At 39.3% G+C, this 20637-nt stretch overlaps 1 protein-coding gene across 1 annotated transcript in view; it reads left to right on the top strand.

The window, feature by feature from the left end:
• Nucleotides 1-408: 408 nt before the first annotated feature.
• Nucleotides 409-20637, top strand: part of LOC136400195 (cytochrome P450 2J2-like) — a 29917-nt gene continuing 9688 nt past the window's right edge. Inside the window, exons 1-6 of the mRNA XM_066376416.1 lie at nt 409-703; nt 9542-9704; nt 13682-13831; nt 14223-14383; nt 16386-16562; nt 18338-18479. Coding sequence (XP_066232513.1) covers nt 494-703; nt 9542-9704; nt 13682-13831; nt 14223-14383; nt 16386-16562; nt 18338-18479 — 1003 coding nt within the window. The 5' untranslated portion in view covers nt 409-493. The remainder of the gene's footprint in view (nt 704-9541; nt 9705-13681; nt 13832-14222; nt 14384-16385; nt 16563-18337; nt 18480-20637) is intronic.

Genomic DNA, 20637 nt, shown 5'->3' with positions numbered 1-20637 from the left:
GTCAGAATGAAACAATTTAGAGAGAAAGGAAAGGGCGCTGTCTGCATTTAGCAATGTCAGAAGCTTCTGTTGCCTTGTTTACCCGGCAAGGTTCAGATCCCTGGGTGAAACCGTGATGGAAAAACACGGAGCTCACACCTCTGTGACACTGTCTGAGATGCATTGAGCCCATAAACTCAAGAGCCTCTAGGTGTCAGAGAAGGATTTTCCAAAACCCAGAAGCTTTTCCCTGGAATCTAGTACCTGGCATCTGGCCCAAAGCAAAGGGGCGGGGCGAGAGGAAATGGGAGGGTACAGCGTGAGGTTCACCCCACACGGCAGGGGGCGGGGCCCAGAAAAGTTCTAGGACAAAGTTTGGTGGGGCGGGGTGCGGCAGGATAGGGGCGCGGCTGAGGAGGGGTGGGCAGGGAGGGCCGGTGCCCCTGGGATTGTAGTGACAGAGACAGGCAAGGAAGGCACCTGCTCACTGCAGAGGGTCCAGCGGAAAACAGCCATGCTCCGGGCGATGGGTTCCCTGGTGGCAGCATTCTGGAGAGAGATTCATCCCCGCACGCTCCTGCTGGGTGCCATCGTCTTTCTGATTCTTGCCAATTTCTTCAGAAGACGGCTCCCCAAGAACTACCCTCCAGGGCCCCTGCGTCTGCCTTTCATTGGGAACTTCTTCTATTTGGGCATTAAGCAGCCGCATCTGACGATTCAGAAGGTAGGAAGGAGCTGGCTAAGGTGTGGGCCGAGTCCCCACCCTGACGTGCAGGACAAGGACCCTGCAGCGGACCTAGCACGTAGCGGAAGAATGGGTGGCTCTGACACTAATGCCACTCCCCTGGTAATCCCCACTATGAGCCTGGTTTTCCTCTACTGCCATGATTCCACCTGCCCTTACTAGGGGTATATTATTGTAATTGTTTACCATTTAAGTGTGCTAGGCCTGTTACATTCTTCAACTCATTTAACTGCGTGGCTTGTTCAATAATAAAAGGACATCCTATTGTAATATAATCACCTTGAGCTTTTTAATATTGTTATCCTGGGGGGGGGGGTGCTTTTCCTCTCAGAGGTTCCAGTTCCCCTTGTCAGATACTTGATAATACTGCCCTAAAACCTCACCATTTTTCAGCTGAATCCCTTCCACCAACTTCAGCTTTCTCTCTCTTCAAACCCTTCTACATAACATAATAATTTTAAAGTGTAATTCCTCGGCCAAAAATTTGAGGACGGAAAATGATTTGATTTGACTTTGGGTGATAAGCACAAAATGCAATGAACAGTTCAAGTGCTATAGAAATGTTTACCTGAACCTATGTGTTCTTATGGACCAATGTCACCCTCTTAAACTTAATCTCTAAATAATAAAAAAATGAAGGGAAACAAAAATAAAATAAGTAAATAATAAGTACAATGTCTTTCCTCAGTTCAGATTTTCTTAGCACTTTCAGATGGTTTACCCTTGCCAAGTTCAGACTCCTTAGGGAGCCACTTGGAGCTCTTGTGAGCTCTATACACTTCTTTATAATAATCTCCCATCAAGGCTGCCTGACTGGGGTCCCACAATTTTCTCCAACATCCAACAGTTTCTCAAGAATTCAGGTGGTTTTCTGCCTCTCAGCACATGTACCTTGCTGAGAAACAAAACTTGATAGGTGGTTTTTGGAGATTAAATAAAAACAATATTAACATGGCTCATAGTAGACTTGCTAAAAGATTAGTCCATTAGTTCTCTTTTCCCTAGAAATGCCTGGAGCACTTTAAACACATGCTTATAAACTCAAGTTCAGATGGAAAAGGTTTTATCACTTTCTGGAAGAAATACCCGATTGGTAACAATAACAGGATTAGTCATAGAATTTTAAACCTGTAGCCTTTTTTAAGAAATGTATTGTTTAATGTCTAGGTATTGAAAAGTTTCCTGTTTCTTTCTGTTAATGATTTTCATTTTGATTCCATTATGGCCAGAGAACCTACACACTTTCTATAATTTCAATTTTTAAACATGTTAAGGCTGGCTTTATGACCCACAATGCAGTCTCTTGCATGCTTGAAAAACAAAGAAATAAGTGCCCTAGTTATACATGGATTTTCAACTGTGCAGTATGTCCAAGCTCCCTAATCATGGTGTTGTTCAAGAGTCATCTGTATTCTGCTGTTGTTGGACAGAGTGTTCTGTCAGAGATTTACTATTTGCTTTGTTGTTTAAATTCCCTTGCTGACTTCTTATCAGTTACTAGGGAAGTCATGTTGACATCTCAAACTATAATTAAAGGTTTGTCTACTTCTCTAGTCAGTACTGTTAGCTTTTCCTTTAAGTATTTGGCAACTCCTTTACTTGGTGCATATACGTTACAATTGTTATGTCATCTTAGTGAATTGACTCTTAAATTATTATGTAATGTTCTTCTTTATCCCTGACAATTTTCTCTACCTGGACTTTATCTGATATGATATATCCAGGCCAGCTTTATTTTCTTGATTAGTATTTACATCATGTATGCTTCTTCATTCTTTCACTTTTATCCTACTTATGTCGCAATATTTGAAATGTTTCTTGTAGATAGTATATAGATGGATCATCTTTTGATTCTGCCAATTTTTTAAATGAATTTTTAAATTTTTTCCATTTTACTTTTTTTGAGAGAGAGAAAGAAAGAAAGACAGAAGTAGGGGGAAGAGAGTGCTGACTTTCATTTTCACTTTTACCTGTGCATTGATTGCTTCCAAGAGAGGAAGGAGAGAGAGTGAGAAGCATTAATTCATAATTCCTTTCACTTTAGTTGTACATCGATTGCCAGCATCCCCTTGCTCTAGCTAGCAGCCTTGAGCTTTTTACACCAGCAACCATTGGTCTCAAGCTGGTGAGCTTTGGGATCCTGGGGACAACTGCCTGCTCAAGCTCGCAGACCCAAGTGAGGAGCCCATGCTCAGAGCCAACAACCTCAGAGTTTGGAACTGCCAACTTCAGGGTTCAGAGTGGGTGCTTTATCCATAGTGCTACCACCAGTCAGACTATACCCATTTTTTTAATCGACGAAGTTAGAGCATTTATATATATATATATTTTTAATGTAATTATTGATATGTTAAGACTTTAGCCTCACATTTTATACCTGTTTTCTATATTTTTCCTCTGTTCTTTGTTCCTGTTTCTTCTTCCCTATCTTCCTGAGGGTCATTTGTACAGGGATGAATAGTTATTCATGCAGATTCAGGAGTTTGCTAGTCCCCTAAGGCACTTGAGCTCCTGATTTCTACCCTTCTCCAATAGAAATAAGGAGAGGCGCCTCTTCCTCATGGAGCAAATATGGATAGAACTCTGACTTCCATCCCCACACCCCACCACAGCATGGAAGACGCAACACTACCTACGTCACTGTGTCCATCTCCATTCTCTCTAGCCTGCACTGATGAGAATAGATGATGGAGTTCTGTGGGGCTGGGCATCACATAAGTGGGAGAGACCAGAATAGCACTTTAGAGACTTTATAACCTAAATTGACATTTGAAACACCATCCACAAAAGTGAGAATTCTGAACTTACTTTTGACACTATGTAAAGCTTTTATTTGGTTAATTATATGCCAAAATGAAAGATTTACACAGTATCTAGAGCCATATAACATAATACACAAAATATCCAGAATGTAACCCAAAATTACTTACCTTACCAAGGATAAAGAAAATCTCAACTTTAATGGATTGACACCAATATTGAAATGACAGAAGTTGGAATTATAGGATAAAGATTTTAAAGTACCTATTATAAATATGTTTTGGTAAACAAATACTCTCAAAAATTTTTAAATAGAAATTCTTAACAAAGAAATAAAAAATTATATAAGAACAAAAGAGAATGTTTAAAACAGATATATATAACTTAAAAAATATATTCAATACAGTACCTCAATATCAGAATGCTAATTACAGATGAATCAGTAAAACTGAAGATGATCAATAGAAAATATCCATTTGAAAAACACACAGAAAATAGATTGAAAAAGAAAGAAACTTAGATGCAAGGAACTGTGTTAAGAATAACAATAGATCTAACATTTCTGCCATCAGTGTCCCAGAATTTCAGAAAGAGGAAAAAATGCATGTGGAGTTGAAAAAAATATTTGATGAAATAATGGCTGAAATTTTCTCAAAATTGGTAGTAAACAACCTACAGATTCAAGAAGCTCAGTGATCCCAATAAACACAAAGAATTGAACATCAAAACATAGCATAATCAAATCTCTGAAAACGAAAAGCAAAGAAAATTTCTTGAAAGCAGCCAGAGAAATACAACTCATTGTTTCTGAGAAACAATAATTAAAATGACAGCAGATTTCTCATCAGAAACCATGGAGGATAGAAATAAGTAGTACATTTAAAAATGTTAAATGAAAGAAACTGTCAACCTAGATTCTATATCCAGTGACAATGTACCTCTGAAATGAAGGTGAAACCTAAGAATATTTTGCTATCAGAGCAGCTCCAATGAAATGGTTAAAGACAGTTCAGATATAAAAGTGATAATGGTAGAAAACTTGGAACTCAGGGAATGGAGAAAGAACACCAGAAAGGGTAAAGAGATGGGTAAACATAATAAATTATTCTTTTTCCCTTGAATTAAAGAAATTATGTTTCATAGTTAAAGGCAAACTATATTGTGTGATGTGGTTCTCAGTGTACATGGAGATAACATTAAAGCAGAAAGGTAAAGGGATCTGAACTGTCATAAGGTATCTGAATTCCACGTGAAGAGGTAAGTGTTGAGACTAGGACACTGCAATAGGCCATGAATGCATATTACAATCTTTAGAGGAACCACTTAAAACAAAACAAAAAGACATGCTCAAAAACATTAAATTAAAATGGAATTCTTAAAAAAAAAAAAAAAAAGATGTTTAAGTGACCCACAGAAAGACAGGAAAGAACAAGCAGGAATATAGACCATAGAAAAAGAGTAAACAAATAATAAATGGCAGGCTTAAGTATTTACATATGAATAATTACATTAAATATATATATATAAATGATCTAAATTCACCAATTTAAAAAAAATTAGTTGAATAAAAGGATGATCTACCTATACCCTATCTACGGGAAACTCACATCAAATATGTTGATATAAGTAGAACAAAAGTGAAAGAATGGAGAAACATACACCAGGTAAATACTTGTTTAAAATAAAAGAAAGATGGCCCTGGTTGGTTGGCTTAGTGTAGAGCATCAGCATAGCGTGTGGAAGTTTCACTATCCATTCCGAGACAGGACACACAGGTGAAGCACCCATGTGCTGCTCCACCCTTCCCCCTCTCCTTCCTCTCTATCACTCTCTTCCTCTCCTGCAGCCAAGGCTTCATTGGAGCAAAATTGGCCCAGATTCTGAGGTCCTCTTCATAGCCTCTGCCTCAGGCTCTAGAATGGCTCTGGCCGCAAGGAGCAACTCCCCACATGGGCAGAACATCTCCTCCTGGTGGGCATGCAAGGTGGATTCTGGTCGGGCACATGTGGGAGTCTGTCTGACTACCTCTCTGCTTCTAACTTTGGAAAAATATAAAAGGAAAGAAGGAAAAAAGAAAGGAAGGAAGGGAGGGAGGAAGTAAGGAAAGAAGGAAGGAAGGGAAGGAAGGAGGAGAGAGAGGGAGGGAGGTATGAAGGGAGGTAGGGAGGGAGGGAGAGAGGGAGGGAGGGAGGGAGGGAGGGAGGGAGGGAGGGAGGAAGGAAGGAAGGAAGGAAGGAAGGAAAGAAGGAAGGAAGGAAGGAAGGAAGGAAGGAAGGAAGGAAGGAAGGAAGGAAGGAAGGAAGGAAGGAAGGAAGGAAAGAGAGGGAGGGAAGCAGGGAAGGAAAAAGCTGGCCTGGCTATATTACATTAGAGAAAGTAAAGTCCAGGCAAAGAAAATCATCAGGGATTAAGAGGGACATCACATAATAATTTAAAAGTCAATTTACCAAGGCAATATAACAATTTTAACATGTATGCACCAAGTAAAAGAGCTGTCAAATACCGAAAGGAAAAGCTAACAGTACTGAATAGAGAAACAGACAAATCTTTAAATATAGTTTGAGATGTCAACATGATTCTTCTAGTAACAGATAAACCAGGAAGGGTAATTAAACAAAAAAATCAGCAAATAAATCTCTGACATGTAAAACACTCTGTCCAACAACAGCACAATACAGATGACCCTTGACCAATGCCAAGATTAGGGTCTTTGGACATAGTGCACAGTTAAAATTCATAGTAAAAAAAAAAATCCAAATCCATAGTAACTAGTACACATTTTTTTCATGTGTACATGACTTTACTGAAGAGCAGATCCACAACATACACTGAAATTTTCACAGTTTTCTATGACAAAAGAAAGTTAAGAAGCACTATTATGAAGTTGTATTCATTATTTCCTTAGATTTCTTTTTTCTTTAGCTATATCAGATATAAATACTTTTTCACAATAAGAGCAATATACACACATTGAAAGACTTTAAAATACTGTTTAGGGTATGCGAGGAAATCTTACCCCTCTCTGCAACCACACCCCCAACACACACACACACACACACACACACACACACACACACACACTCAGAAGTACCTTCATAAGACTTTCATCTATATCTTTACATATTCCTGTGTTATAAAAATAAAATGATACCCACTTGTAACTTTTTATTGAGCTTCTACATATCAGTAAGAGTTGAAATCTTTGATATAAAAATGTTTAGAAAACATAAACAAGAAATTCTAAAAATATACCTATCAGTGGAAAGGCGTTAAACCTTAGTAAAATATAGGAGAGAAATGCTCTTTCTTTCCTTTTGTAACAACAGGCACATGTGTGCGTGCGCACACGGCACATACACTGCTCAGTGCCGGGAGGCTCCGGAGGAGCAGACACTGCACCTACTGCTGGTGGGAGTGAGAATTAGCATAGTCTCTTCCTTTTTTTCTTTCCATTCTTTCTGACTTTGTTATGTTGGCTTAAGTACTTAAAGTAAGTGGAATCTCAACTTTTTTTAACACTAATCCTTCATTTTTAATTGTTTCTTATTCTAAATATTTATTTTTCTCTACCTCATTATTTAAATACCCTACATTCGAAAATATTTTTTATTAATTTTTTTTAAAGAGAGAGGAAGGGAGAGAAGGGAGAGAAGGAGAGGACATTGATTTGATGTCCCACTTCTTTATGCTTCATTGGTTGCTCCCTAAGTGCCCTGCCTGGGGATCAAACCGCAACCTTGGCACGTTGGGAAGACACTAACCAACTTAGCTGCCTGGCCAGGGCTGACATTTTTATCCATCATGTTGAATTTTCTATGTCTCACTAGTTTTGTTTGCCTTTATAGTTCTCATGTTCACCCATTCCTTTCTCTATTTTCATGTCTGATTGGAAGCCTTCTAAACCATCTTATTTTTAATCACAGTCATTCTCTTACTCTGTTCTTTAAATGATATGTTTAATGTTGTACATAAAAAATATGGCCAAAGTCTTCTCAGATTCTCGCTGAGTTTTACAGTTATTTCCATGTGAATCAATTATCACAGTGACTGGCACAGTGTATTTAACAATTGTTAGACATCACCATAGTCAATACCAGGGCTCAGGAGGTCACGTACTTACCCATATTTACACAGTTACTCATACCATATGAGTTTTTGATTCAGTAGTATTGGACTATTAATATACATGGGTACAGAGCTGGTAAATATGGAACTCTGAAGAAGTTCACTTCAGTAAATACTGATGGACTGCCAAGTGCCTTCCAAGTACAGACTATAATTCCAGTTTGTCACTTAGAAGTCATTTAGCTTACCCTGAAATTTTTAGCTGTTCTTAAAACATCCTTATTGATTGTTCTAAAGAAATCCTTTTTGTAAAGCCTGTAAGTTTATTCCACATTCAGTAAGCTATCTCTGCTGTTTCTTAGAAGCAAAGACATTCACTTTGGAATGTTGGCTCTCCTCTTCCTAGCAAGGCAGGGTGTACTGTGCTAGAAATGAACAAAGACTGATGAAAGACTGAGCCAAAAGAGCAGTGGAAATACTGAGTTCAGGCTCAGTTTTTAATATGGGAGAAGGGTGGTAGAAAGAGAATGAATCCACGGTATTTGCTCTGATGGGCGTGGTGGGGTTCACTGCTCTTAGAGGGACATGGAAGAGCTTAAGTGCCTGGAAATCAAGGAGGCGGAGCCACAGACACCTGGAGGAAATGGAGCCCTTCTGCTTGATCTACTGCCTGCAGCTAGACATACCCAGCAGACAGATGGAATGGGAAGGGTTCACAGAGTCCTCTCTTACACAGAAAAGTCAAGAAAGACTCTGATTGGTGACCATTCCCTGTCATCCAACTCATCTTGCACATACCTGCACCCTGTGCCTACTCATGACACACCCACACACTCTTCCATTCTCTACACCCTGCCCCCTTCTCATGCTCACTTTCACTCTCTCACTCCCACTAAATTCTATGGTCCCCACACAACTTTAAGGTCCCCACTCAAGTCTAAGGTGCTAGTGCCACCTCAGGTTCATGGTCTTGTCTTAGAATCTTACACAATGCCTGAAAAATCCCTCCACCACTCAGTAGCTCTGTCATCTCAGCTACAACTTGTTTTCCTCTTCTGAGAAACAAGGACATTAATTACTAGCGTAGGGTACTTGTGAGATTAAATAAGATGACACATGAGAGGTATGTAACACGGTACGCATTGAATGTGGCTGTCTGTGTCCAGCAGTGCCTTCCTCCCGCCATCCCTGTGCCTGGTCCTCCCTGTCTCCATGAGCGCACATTCATCTCTCTTTGCACACGGAGTTCGCTTATTTCTCCGAGACTCGAGTGGCTGTGCACCAAGTACCAGAAAACAAACTGCCTTTCATATTGCTGCTCTGGTTCTTCCTCGCAGAAGCCTGTGAGGGAGGAATCCCTTTCTCCCTTTTATAGCTGCGGAGCTGAAGCTCAGAAAGCCAGACACATTTCTCGAAAGCCCACAGCTAGAGAACAAGAGTGCTACACTTCACACACACTCCAGAGCTAGAGTATGTTTCTCCTCACCTGGCCCCAGTCCTATTATGAATTTTATACCATCTAATATATGTTGATAAAGGGGACAGGCTCTTTTGATTAAACAAATATGATTTACTGCCAAGTCCCGGCTTGCTACAGCAGGCTCACTGCACAGATCTCGGCCTTCTTTGGTGAGTCACCTGTACTGAGTTCACTCCCTTCACAAGACTCTGAGATGCTTGAGGTTAGCTTATTTTATTATAGTTCTATCTTCATAACTCATTTTCAAGGCAATAGTAATGCTCAGTCAATTCATGTAGGTTCACCATATGAATGAATATTTTATAAGGAGTGTCCACACATCCAAGAGTGAATTTGATTCAAGTCCAGTTGACAGGAAAAAGAGATAAATCTGGGAGAAACATTCCTGTCATGTCAAAGTGCACACTCACATCTATGCCCTCAATAGAAGTGCTCCAGCTACACACACTTCCTTCTTCCCTGGACACACACAGGTGCACACATTCAACTGTGACTATGTAACTGTTTTTTAGTATGTGAAGAAATATGGGAACATTTTTGCCATGGAGATTGGAATCTGGCCTGCAGTTCTTCTAACTGAATTACCCTTAATCAAAGAAGCCCTTGTTCACCAAGACCAAAACTTTGTGAATCGTCCTAAACTCCCTGTTCAAGAACGCATCTTTAAGAAAAATGGTAAGTTTCTTGACCAATGTCAGATGTGCACGCTTAATATTTTTAAGCTCTGTTACAGGTGCCTCTGTGACTATGATTCTCTACTATGCCCCAGAGACCAAGCCCTTTATAGAATTCCTGCTTTTGAAAAATACTTGATGCCCCGATTTCCCTATTGAAGGCACCCTCTCAGAAGATTAGGCAGCGTCAGTCCTAATGTGAAAGACTTGGGAAAAAACTGCATGTCCTGTGTGACATCACTCTAAATGCCTTGATAAAGAAGTAATCGATCATTCCACGTTAGCAGAGAGAGTGACAGTACATTTGCTCTTTCTGGTTCTCACTCCAATCTCTCCCCTCAGGACCCGGGATGTGGCTCTGCTTTTCCCGCTGCTTTTGAAATGTCTTCATCTTGCCTCTAGTCCCTTATGCTTTAGCATTAAGGCTGCGTCCACAGGGTATCTTGACACCTCCAATCTAGGCTAGAACTGTTTGGCACAGATAGTTTAAATTATCGTTAAATAAACTTCACTGTTTAAAAATCTAAATGGCCCCGGCTAGTTAATTCAGTGGTAGAGTATCGGCCAGCGTGTGGATGTCCCAGGTTTGATTCTCAGTCAGGGCACAAAAGAAAGGCAACCATCTGCTTCTCCACCCACCTTCTTGCCTCTTTCTCTCTCTCACTCTCTCTCTCCTCTTCCCCTCCTACATGCATGACTTGGTTAGAGTGAATTGACCATGGGCGCTGAGGATGGCTGACTCCATGGCCTCTGCCTCAGGCACTAAAAATAGGGTCTGGTTGCAACAGAGCAAAGGCCCTAGATGGGCAGAGCTTTGCCCAGTAGGGGGCTTGCTGGGTGGATCCCAGTTGGGGTGCATGTAGGAGTCTCTCTCTGCCTCCCCTCCTCTCAATTAGAATTAAAAAAAAGAAAGAAAATAATCTAAATAAAAAACTCTAATTTATTACTTTACCAAAGCATTGTTTCTTTTTTCATTGTCTTCCAATTCCTCTTTGAAATATTTTATCTATTGACTCTACATCAGTTTCCTCTATTAATTACCTGTATCATAAAGCACAGGGCTAGGCACCAGGGATAGAACAATGAGTGGAACAGACAAAATCCATGTACTTATGTAAGTCAAATTCTATTCAGAGAGAAAGACGATCTCCTAACTGTGATTGGAAGTCTTTTGCAGATAAGTGCAAGACACACTTACAAAGGGTATCTAATCCAGTCTTGGGATTCAGGAATAACTAACATAAGTGAATGACAACTTATTTAATAAAGTGAAGAAGCAATCAGTCAGAGGGAATCCAATATAAAATGTCCCTAAGGTGATGGAAAAAACAGTAAAGTTGTGGGAATTTAAAAAGTAGTCAATGTGGCAAGCACAGAGATTATGTGGAATTAAATTGAGATGAAGCTGCAGAGCGTGGTTTGGAATAGTTTAAACATGTTGTTGGTTTTTATCCTAATGACACCAAAGCTCTTGAATGGTTTCCAGTAGAGAAAGGAATCATTACATTTACATTGTACACTTTCCAAAACCTATGTGGGCTACAATGTGGAGAATGGAATTAAGGAAGCAAAAGAGGGTTGCAGCATTTTAGGTTAGAGAAGTGATAGCTTGGACGAGGGAGGTGGTAGGAAAGGACAGTACAGTGAGTTAAACTGGGACAGTGGCAGTGAAAGTACATGGATTTAAGATATTCAGGAAGTAAATCCAGTAAGACATGGTGACCTAGATGGAGGAAGATTGAAGCATTGAGGTAGATTCCCAAGTGGGTAGACTGATGGAAAGAACAAACATTTGGAGAACAAGGTGTTTGGTTTGGCCTGGGTGGAGAGTTGTATGGAGAAAAGCATAAATTCAATTATGGATACGCTGAGTTTGAAATGCCTTTACATTGGCAAAGTCAAGCAGATAGTTGTATATCTGTATCTGGAGCTCAGAGTCAAAAAGAGGTCACTATCAACAGATGTTATTTAAAATTGTAGGAGTAGTGAGATTTTTTTAGAAAAGGATTATAAGGTAAGTAAAGAGACCTTAGCTTGAAGAACTCCATCATTTCAAAATTTGGTAGAAGATAAACTAGCCAAGGGTATGGGAAGCTCTCTGCTTTCAGAGAATTAGGAACAATATTTGGAGAATCTAGTATCCTGACCACCAATGGAAGAGAGTGTTTCAAGAAATTATCTCATGCTACTGAGAGACCAAGTAAGATGAGTTTGAAAATATCCGTGGCTCTGAAAGCAAGGAGGGCCATTTCATGGAGATGGTGGAGGCCAAAGCCAGAGGTTAAAGGGAGTTGAAGAGTGCTCTAGAAGGAAAGAAATGAAGTACTGTTGCTCTACCTGTGTTATTAAAGAAATGATGATCTGTTGACCACACCAGGATGTTGTCTTTTTCTTTGCCTGCATGAAGTATTTACTCCTTCACTTTCTCAGTCATTTCTTCATTTCTTAAGGTCCAGCTTAGATAGGACCTCTTCTGTAAGACTCATGGAAGCCTTGTCTCTTTACAAGTATGGATTTTCTTACCTATGAGTGCATTCTTAGTATGTAGCATAATGTAAATACTTACCTATACCTATGTGACTAGTAATCCAAGCATAGGCTTGGCAGTCAGGTACATGTGAGCTTGAATGCCTGTTGAGCTGCTTACTGACTCTGTGTGTAACCTTGAAAACTTTAACTCTTGTGCCTCGTTCTCATCAGCAAAATTGGAAAGTGGGTGAGAAGACAATCCACTGAATGGGAGAACATTTTGGCCAATTATACATGGGATAAGAAATTAATATTAAAAATGTATAAAAATCTTATGCAATGCTACACCAAGTAACAATCTAGTTAAGAAATGGGCAAAGGACATGAATAAAGACTTCTCCAAATAGGACATAAAATGGCCAATAGACATATTAAAAGATAAACAACATCTCTAATCATCAGAGAAATGCCAATTTAAACCCACAATGAGATATAACCTCACACCTGTCAGAATGACTATCATCAATTAATCAACAAATGTTAGTGAGGATGTGGAGAAAAGTAACTCTTGTGAACTGTTGATGAGAATGCAGACTGGTGCAGCCACTGGAAAACAGTATGAAGTTTCATCAAAAAATTAAACATGAAATTGCCTGGTACCAAGTAATTCCACTTCTGGAATGTATCTGAAGAAAACTGAAACTCGAATTTGAAAGAATACACACACCCCTATGTTCATTGCAGCATTATTTACAATTGCCAAGATTTGCAAGCAGCCCAAGTGCCCATCAGTAGTTGAATGGATACAAAACTGTGGTCCATTTTACATTTATACAATAGAATACTACTTGGCCATAAAAAATAAAATAAAATAAAATAAAATAAACTCTTACCATTTGTAACAATATGGATGGACCTGGAGAGTATTATGCTAAGTGAAATAAGCCATTCTGGGAAAGACAAGAACCATTTCATTTCACTTATAAGTGAAATCTATTGAACAAAATAAACAAAATAGACACATAGATGCAAAAATCAAATGGCCAGTTGTTAGAGGGGAAGTGTTTTGGGGATTTGGGTAAAATAGATGAAGGGATTAAGCAAAAAAAAAAATACAGTGATTATCAGAGGAAGGGGAGTGAGTGGAGTTACAAGAAGGTAGAAGGGGAATAAATGTGATGGAAAAGGACGACTTTGGGTGGTGAATACACAATGCAAGACACAGAGGATGTATTATAGAATTGTAGACAAAAAAAAATTGAAAAAAATCTATTAATTGTATCTACCTCAATGCATTTATGTGAGTACTATTTTACATAATGCATAACAAATACTAATGTGCCTGGCATTGCCGACAATCAGTACATACTAACAATTATATTCATTGCTCTGGGATTATTTGTCTAAATACTTTTCAACTACCAAATGCCCTTTTTCTTTCTACCATCTGATACAAATCCTCATTCCATTCATTGGATTCTTTTCAGAATGTTGTCTTCTTTTCCTCAGGATTGGTCATGTCCAATGGCCAGATATGGAAGGACCAAAGAAGGTTCGCGCTGACAACACTAAGGAATTTTGGGTTAGGAAAGAAGAGCTTAGAGGAACGCATTCAAGAAGAGGCCTACCACCTCAGCCTGGCAATAGAGGAGGAGAACGGTGAGTGGACCCTCAGACAGGTGCTGGAGATGGTGGCTCATTCATTCACTGAACAGACACTCATTTAGTACTTCCGTGCCTGTCCTGTGCTCACCACTGTGTTAGGCACTGAAGATATAACTGAATAACTAACTATGGCCCTGCTCTTGTGGAGCTCTAGAATTAAGCACAAGAAGACAAGCATTAAATTCATTATGACTTTAAACCTTGGTCATCGCTATGATTTCCCAGGTATTGAGTAGGAGTACTGGCTGCAAGTCAGACACCGTACAGGGTGCTGTGCCACAGCCTCAGATGTTTTTCTGTCCTCAGTATGTCATGTGTCATGTAGGCTCTCAGTAGAAAATGGAAACATACCATCTGAGGGATCCATCTTTTCTCCCACCTGCAGGGCAGCCTTTTGACCCTCACTTCAAGATCAACAATGCAGTTTCCAATATCATTTGCTCCATCACCTTTGGGGAGCGCTTTGAGTACAAGGATGACCAGTTCCAAGAAATGCTGAGGTTGCTGGATGAAGTCATTCATCTAGAGATGTCAGTGTGTGCCCAGGTAGGGGTTTCTCTTTTCAAAATTGGTGAAAGTTGTCGGGGCTGATGCCAGACACAAATTTCTTTAAGAAACAATATAACCTTTTAAAATTTACTTCAACACAAACTTATTTGAAATATGTGACTCTAGATTTTGGATAATATTGCTAACTACTGTATGTAAAGAACATTTCTAGCATTCATGCAAAGCAGTGAACTTTACAGGCTCCTATGTTGTTGTTTTTAAAAAAGGACTAGAGGGTCGTTGCCTTTGAGTCGCTCCTGTCAATGTCCCTCCCACACCAGCCATATCTCACCTCCTCTCTCAGGAGTATTCTTCTTGTTTGGCTTCTCCCTTATCAGACTGTTTTAAGACTTATTTATGTCCATTGTTCTTTTTCAAATTCTAAATATTCCATTTTATGAATATGCCACTGTTTGTTACCCTATTCTCTATTGTTAGACACTTGGGCTGTTTCCAGATTTTGAATGTTATGAATAAAGCTTTAAGAATATTCTAGTACATTTGTTTAAAGATGAAATGAAGCATCGTGATGTGTGCAGGCAGATATGAGAGAGTGTAACCAAATCCAGAGAGTGATCCATGGGCTCTGTGTTATGTGCTTAGTGGATCTCATATCATTTAGTCACCAGAATAATCCTGGGGGCCCACTGGCAGCTAGTTGAACTATGGAGCAACCATTACATCCTCTTCATTATTATTGCCAATGCATTACACTTAGAAAGTAGCAGAGCTAATAGCCAAATCCATGTCATATCATAAGTTGAGGGGATTTTCTATTATGTTATGCTATCTGTTTTCTACCAAATATTATTATAGAAAATACATTTAAAACCACTTTGTTTTAGTAAAAATGACCCACATAGAGGTTACATCTTAGAGGAGATACAGACATACATGTGTTTTTTTAAAAATACAGATATATACAGATATATATCACACACACAAAATAGTGATAATTGCCATGGCATGGAGAAAAATAGAACAGAATAAGGGAATGGAAAGAGGGTGACAGGGGTACATCCACTTACAGTACCATTCGTTGAGACTGCTCCACGTAGCTGACATTTGAGCAGCACTTGAATGGAGTGAGAGACTGGAGCTATAGAGATGTCAGAGGAAGAACCATCTAGGTGGAAGGAAAATCAAATGCAAAGGTCTAACCAGGAACATCCTTGATGGCATTACAGAGATCAGTGGAGCTGGACTGGAGAAGGTGAGGTGGCAGCGAGTAACAGCAAAGCAAGTGACCACCATGTTCAGGACCCCACTCATATAGAGCTTCCCATGTCCAGAGAAAGATATAGAAGTTTATCTACCTGTCATGGGAAGTCATTGAAAAATTGATAAGCAGAAACTGAACTGATCTGCTTGAAGCAGCGATTTTCAACCTTTATTATCTTATTATCTCATGGCACACATACACTAATTACTAAAATTCTGTGGCACACCAAAAAATATACACTAATTTTGACGCTCTAAAATAAATAAATAAAAAGGTATAATATTGATTCATTTACACCAGATGGCTATTGTTGTGTTGGATGTTGCCACTTCATTTGACAATCTAAGGAAAGAGTTCAATGACCCTGACTAAATAATGAGATATTGCATGTTTTAAAAATTCTCGGGGCACATTGGTTGAAAATCACTGAATTAAGCTGTTAAATGATTACTCTGGCAGTTCTGTGGAAAACTGATAGGAAATGGGGATAGGAATAGACTCAGAAAAAGTGCTGGAGGCTGTTCCCGCATCCAGGTAAGAAATGGTGGTTTGTAGTAGGGTGACAAAGCAGTTGGGGTGGTGAGAGGTGGTCTGATACAATATATTTTGGATGAAGCACTGAAATTCTTTGCTGGAGAGATGAGAAGAGGGATAAGAGAGAAAAGAACAGTCAAAGTCTAAGCAGAAGCAAACAAGAGCTAGAAAGGTTGTTGTTGTCTTAAAAAGCGGGAACTGGCACCATAGTGTCTTTGTGATTGTTTTGTTTTTCTCAACTAGCTCTATAGTATCTTTCCGTGGATAATGAAATTTATTCCTGGACCCCACCAAGCACTCTTTATCAAATTGGAGAAACTGAAATTGTTTATCTCTCATATGATTGAAAACCACAAGAGAAACTGGAATCCTGCTGAACCAAGAGATTTTATTGATGCGTACCTCAATGAAATACAAAAGGTGAGGAAACCAATGTTGTTTCCTGCATTTTGTTATTGAAGAACAAATGGGGACGTACTGGTTTCCTGCTGACCCTGTAACCAATTAACTTAGTGGTTTACAACAACACAAGTTTATTCTCTTACAAATCTGATGTTCATAAAACTCAAACCAGTTGGTCTCGGCTCAAGTCAAAGTGTTGGCAAGGTTGGCTCCTTTGAAGGCTCTCGGGGAGAACTTGTTTACTTGAATTTTCCAGCTTCTAGAGGTTGCCTGCTTTGTTTGGCTCATGGCCAATTCCTGCCTCTTCAAAACCATCAATGTAGCATCTTCTCTGCCACCATCCTTATATCTTCTCTTTACAAACTCTTGTCTCTTGTGGTTATATTGGGAGACTGGGATTCTCATAAATAATCTTCAAATATCAACACCCTTAACTTAATCATATGTGTAAAATCTTTTTTCCTATATAACATGCACTGGTTCCAGAGATTAAACATGGACATCTTTTTGAGTCATTATTCAACTTACCACAGTGAAGTAAAACTAGAGGCAGAACTTCATAGGGTGTGAGAATAGAATTAACTCAGGATGAATGAGGCAATTAGGAATAAAAGTAGGGGTTCAATGGCATTTAGCCGTAGGCCTTGGAAACATTATTCATAAAAAAGCCCAAATACTGCCTTTTTATCTTCTATTTTTCACCCTCTACCCATATTGGAAGGAGTGATGTGAAAAAAAGGAAAAATAAGAATTGAGCTTCAAAACTTTGTTTTATTATTAGTTGGACCTGTACCCAATTACTTACTCATACTTTTTCAGTTCCCCATGTAGAATACAAATAAAACTGAGTCAAATGCCAGATTTTGTCCTCAAGGCTGAGTGAAACTCTAAGTTACCCACTTCCCATCCTTATAAAAAAAAAAAGCCCAATTGGTTGTGTAACATTTCACATGGCAATCCTTCTGATTAACATGTTTCACTGCATTAGTGTCATAATTTTTGAATATCACCTTATTTGTTCCTACTGTGAAAGTTGGCAGAATGGTGGATTTCTTTTTATACCCTCTCTTATTTCACCATATTGGCATAATATCAATAGAAACATTGACTTCTGGTCAGTCACTTGCTATATGGTGTACAGGTATGGGATCAGACATTAAGAAGAATGTTGACAAATGGAAGCTTTCAGAGGATGGTGGTAAAGATGATGAAATGCATCAGGAGTGAGTGATAGATTCAGAGAGTTCTTGCCTAGAAAGAAAAGATTAACTGAGAGATATAAAACTTATACATAGAAGAATTCAGTGTATTCATTCTAGTATCAGTAAAAACATTTGCTGAGTATTTACTGGGTGCTCTTTTCCTCTCACATGATTCATTGTCACCCTCAGGGGTATGTTTTGTAATATCTGTTTTATAGCACAGAGAGGTTATGTAAAATTTCCCCGTGTCATAGAAATAGGGAATGGGGCGGCTAATATTGGAACCCTAGTATAACTCTCCACTGTACTAACAGATTCATTTTCTACTGTACTAATAGCTTCTCTCAAAGTATAGGCATAAAAAATAGTTGTCCTGATTTTCATTCACCCAGAGTCCCAGACTAACAAAAGCTTCCAGCACTTGGGGTGGGACTCCACCCATCATGTTTCTATAATAGGACTGCCTCCTGAGGAGATCAAAGGGAACGCCTTTCCTCCTGTGTGCTTTCCCTCCACGTGCTCTGCCTAGGTGAAGCCTCTGTGTATCCTGGCAACCAAGATAAATAAACTAATAAACATGGTGCTTTCCAGCATAAGATCAATGCTACTTCCAGTTTCCATGAGGAAAACCTCGTCTTCTGTGCCCTGGATCTTTTCTTTGCTGGAACTGAGACAACTTCGACAACGCTGCGCTGGGGTCTGCTTTACATGGCCCTCAACCCAGAAATCCAAGGTTAGCATGGCGGAGAGTGTGCCTGGGCAAAACATAAAGCTGCCTCCTGGAATGCACTGCCCCAAAGTTAGGAGAAGACAGCATGGTAGAATGTGAAGATAGATCACTAGATAATGTGGACTTGAGAACAAGCACATGCTCCAATTTTTCTATTATGATTGTGATGGAGCCACATATACAAGTATAACAGAGAGTTCTTGCCCTCGGGAAACTCAAAGTCTAGTGGGGGAAACAGTGAAGTTCATTGACATTGTGGTGAGTTCCCGGAAGGAGTTACAGTCTCACATGAAATCTGGTCTACAGGGAGGTTACATGTCAGAAAAAAAGGAAGGAAGGGAGGGAGGGAGGGAGGGAGGGAGGGAGGGAGGGAGGGAGGGAGGGAGGGAGGGAAGAAGGAAGGAAGGAAAGGAGGGAGGGAGGGAGGGAGGGAGGGAAGAAGGAAGGAAGGAAGGAAGGAAGGAAGGAAGGAAGGAAGGAAGGAAGGAAGGAGGGAAGGAGGGAAGGAGGGAAGGAGGGAAGGAGGGAAGGAGGGAAGGAGGGAAGGAGGGAAGGAGGGAAGGAGGGAAGGAAGGGAGGAAGGGAGGAAGGGAGGAAGGGAGGAAGGGAGGAAGGAAGGAAGGAAGGAAGGAAGGAAGGAAGGAAGGAAGGAAGGAAGGAAGGAAGGAAGGAAGGAAGTCCTAGTCCTAGCTTTTCCTCTTTGTGAGTAATGTCTTCTATTGTCTTGTAGGTAATGCTCACACTTCTTAGTTTGAGATATCATACCCCCTAATATGCCTTTTCCTGTTCAGCTTCTGCTCCACCCACCCTGGATGGTGGCCTAATTACATTACATGCAATTTTCTTGGCACTGTCATTATTTATGCCTCTTTGTCATCACACCTGCTCTTCCCTCTACAAGAAAATATTTTCTAATTTCTCTACATGGTAAACCACTCGTTCTGCTTGAAGATTCTGCTAAACACTACTTCTCAAAAGATGTTCCCCCAATCCTCTAGAAAATTACTAGCATTTCTTTTTCTAGAGATGATCTAATGCACTTCCTTTACTGTGCTCATCACACCTTATTCATGTATTTTCCCACAAGCTGTAGTCCACTCCATTTTTATTTCTCCAGGTCCCAGAACAGTTTGAACACATGAGGGATCAGATTCATTATGATACAGTTTTTTAAACTGTGAGTAACAGTTTATTAAAAGGATATAAAATCAACTTAGTGAATCAAAAAAAATTTTTAGTCCCTAAAATTCAAATAGGGTAGAAAAGATGAGGGTATATCCATCTCATGTACTAAGGATAAGTTAGCTCATGCAAATTAAAAATACAGAGTGGGGCAAAAGTAGGTTTACAGTTATGAATATGCAAAACAACTTATTCTTGAATTATTATTTATTAATTATTGTATTATTTTCCATACAACTATAAATCTACATTCTTCCCACCCTGAACATATATATACACATATATAACATATATATGTATGTTTATATATCTTGACTCATTATGCAAAATGCCTTTCCAACTATGAATTATAGTATTTTATAGAAGTTTCAAAGGTGCCTAGTTAGGATACAGACTTAGCTTCTATAATAATAGTTTATACAATACAAGGTTGTTTCTCTCAGTTAAAAAAAAAAAATTCAACTTTCCCCTGCAAATCCTTTTGGGTTTCCAGATTTTCTTATGTGTTGTTCTGTTTCATCTAAAATAATGTTCTCATAGGCACTGTCAAAAATAGCTCCCCTTAAGGCTGCTTTTCCACCAATAAGAAGTGAAAGGAGGGAAAGAAGCACACACCTTTCCTTTAAGGGCATGTTCCAAGTAGTAAAGTATTTCTACATACCTTCCATTGGTCAGAATTAGTCACATGGGCATGCTTAGTCAAAGGGTACCTGGGAAATGTAGTCTTTGGCTGGTAACCAGGTATCCAGCTAAAATATTATTGTAGAAAAAGAAAGAAAAACAGATATGAAGAGATAATTAGCAGTTTCTATCATTTGTTGGGTGCTTGCCTAAATCAGTTAATATAAATCTCAAAATTTCGTCTAGATGAATGTAAATTTAGTTTCACATAAAGAAGAGAAAACTGAGGCTCAAACAGTTGAAGTAACTTGCAGCAGTAATTTGGTAGAGCAGATTTTTGAAACCAGAATTATCCTAT

Source organism: Saccopteryx leptura, chromosome 3 (genome assembly GCF_036850995.1).
Source record: "Saccopteryx leptura isolate mSacLep1 chromosome 3, mSacLep1_pri_phased_curated, whole genome shotgun sequence".
NCBI lineage: Eukaryota > Metazoa > Chordata > Mammalia > Chiroptera > Emballonuridae > Saccopteryx > Saccopteryx leptura.
This window is presented reverse-complemented; position numbering and strand designations above follow the sequence as displayed.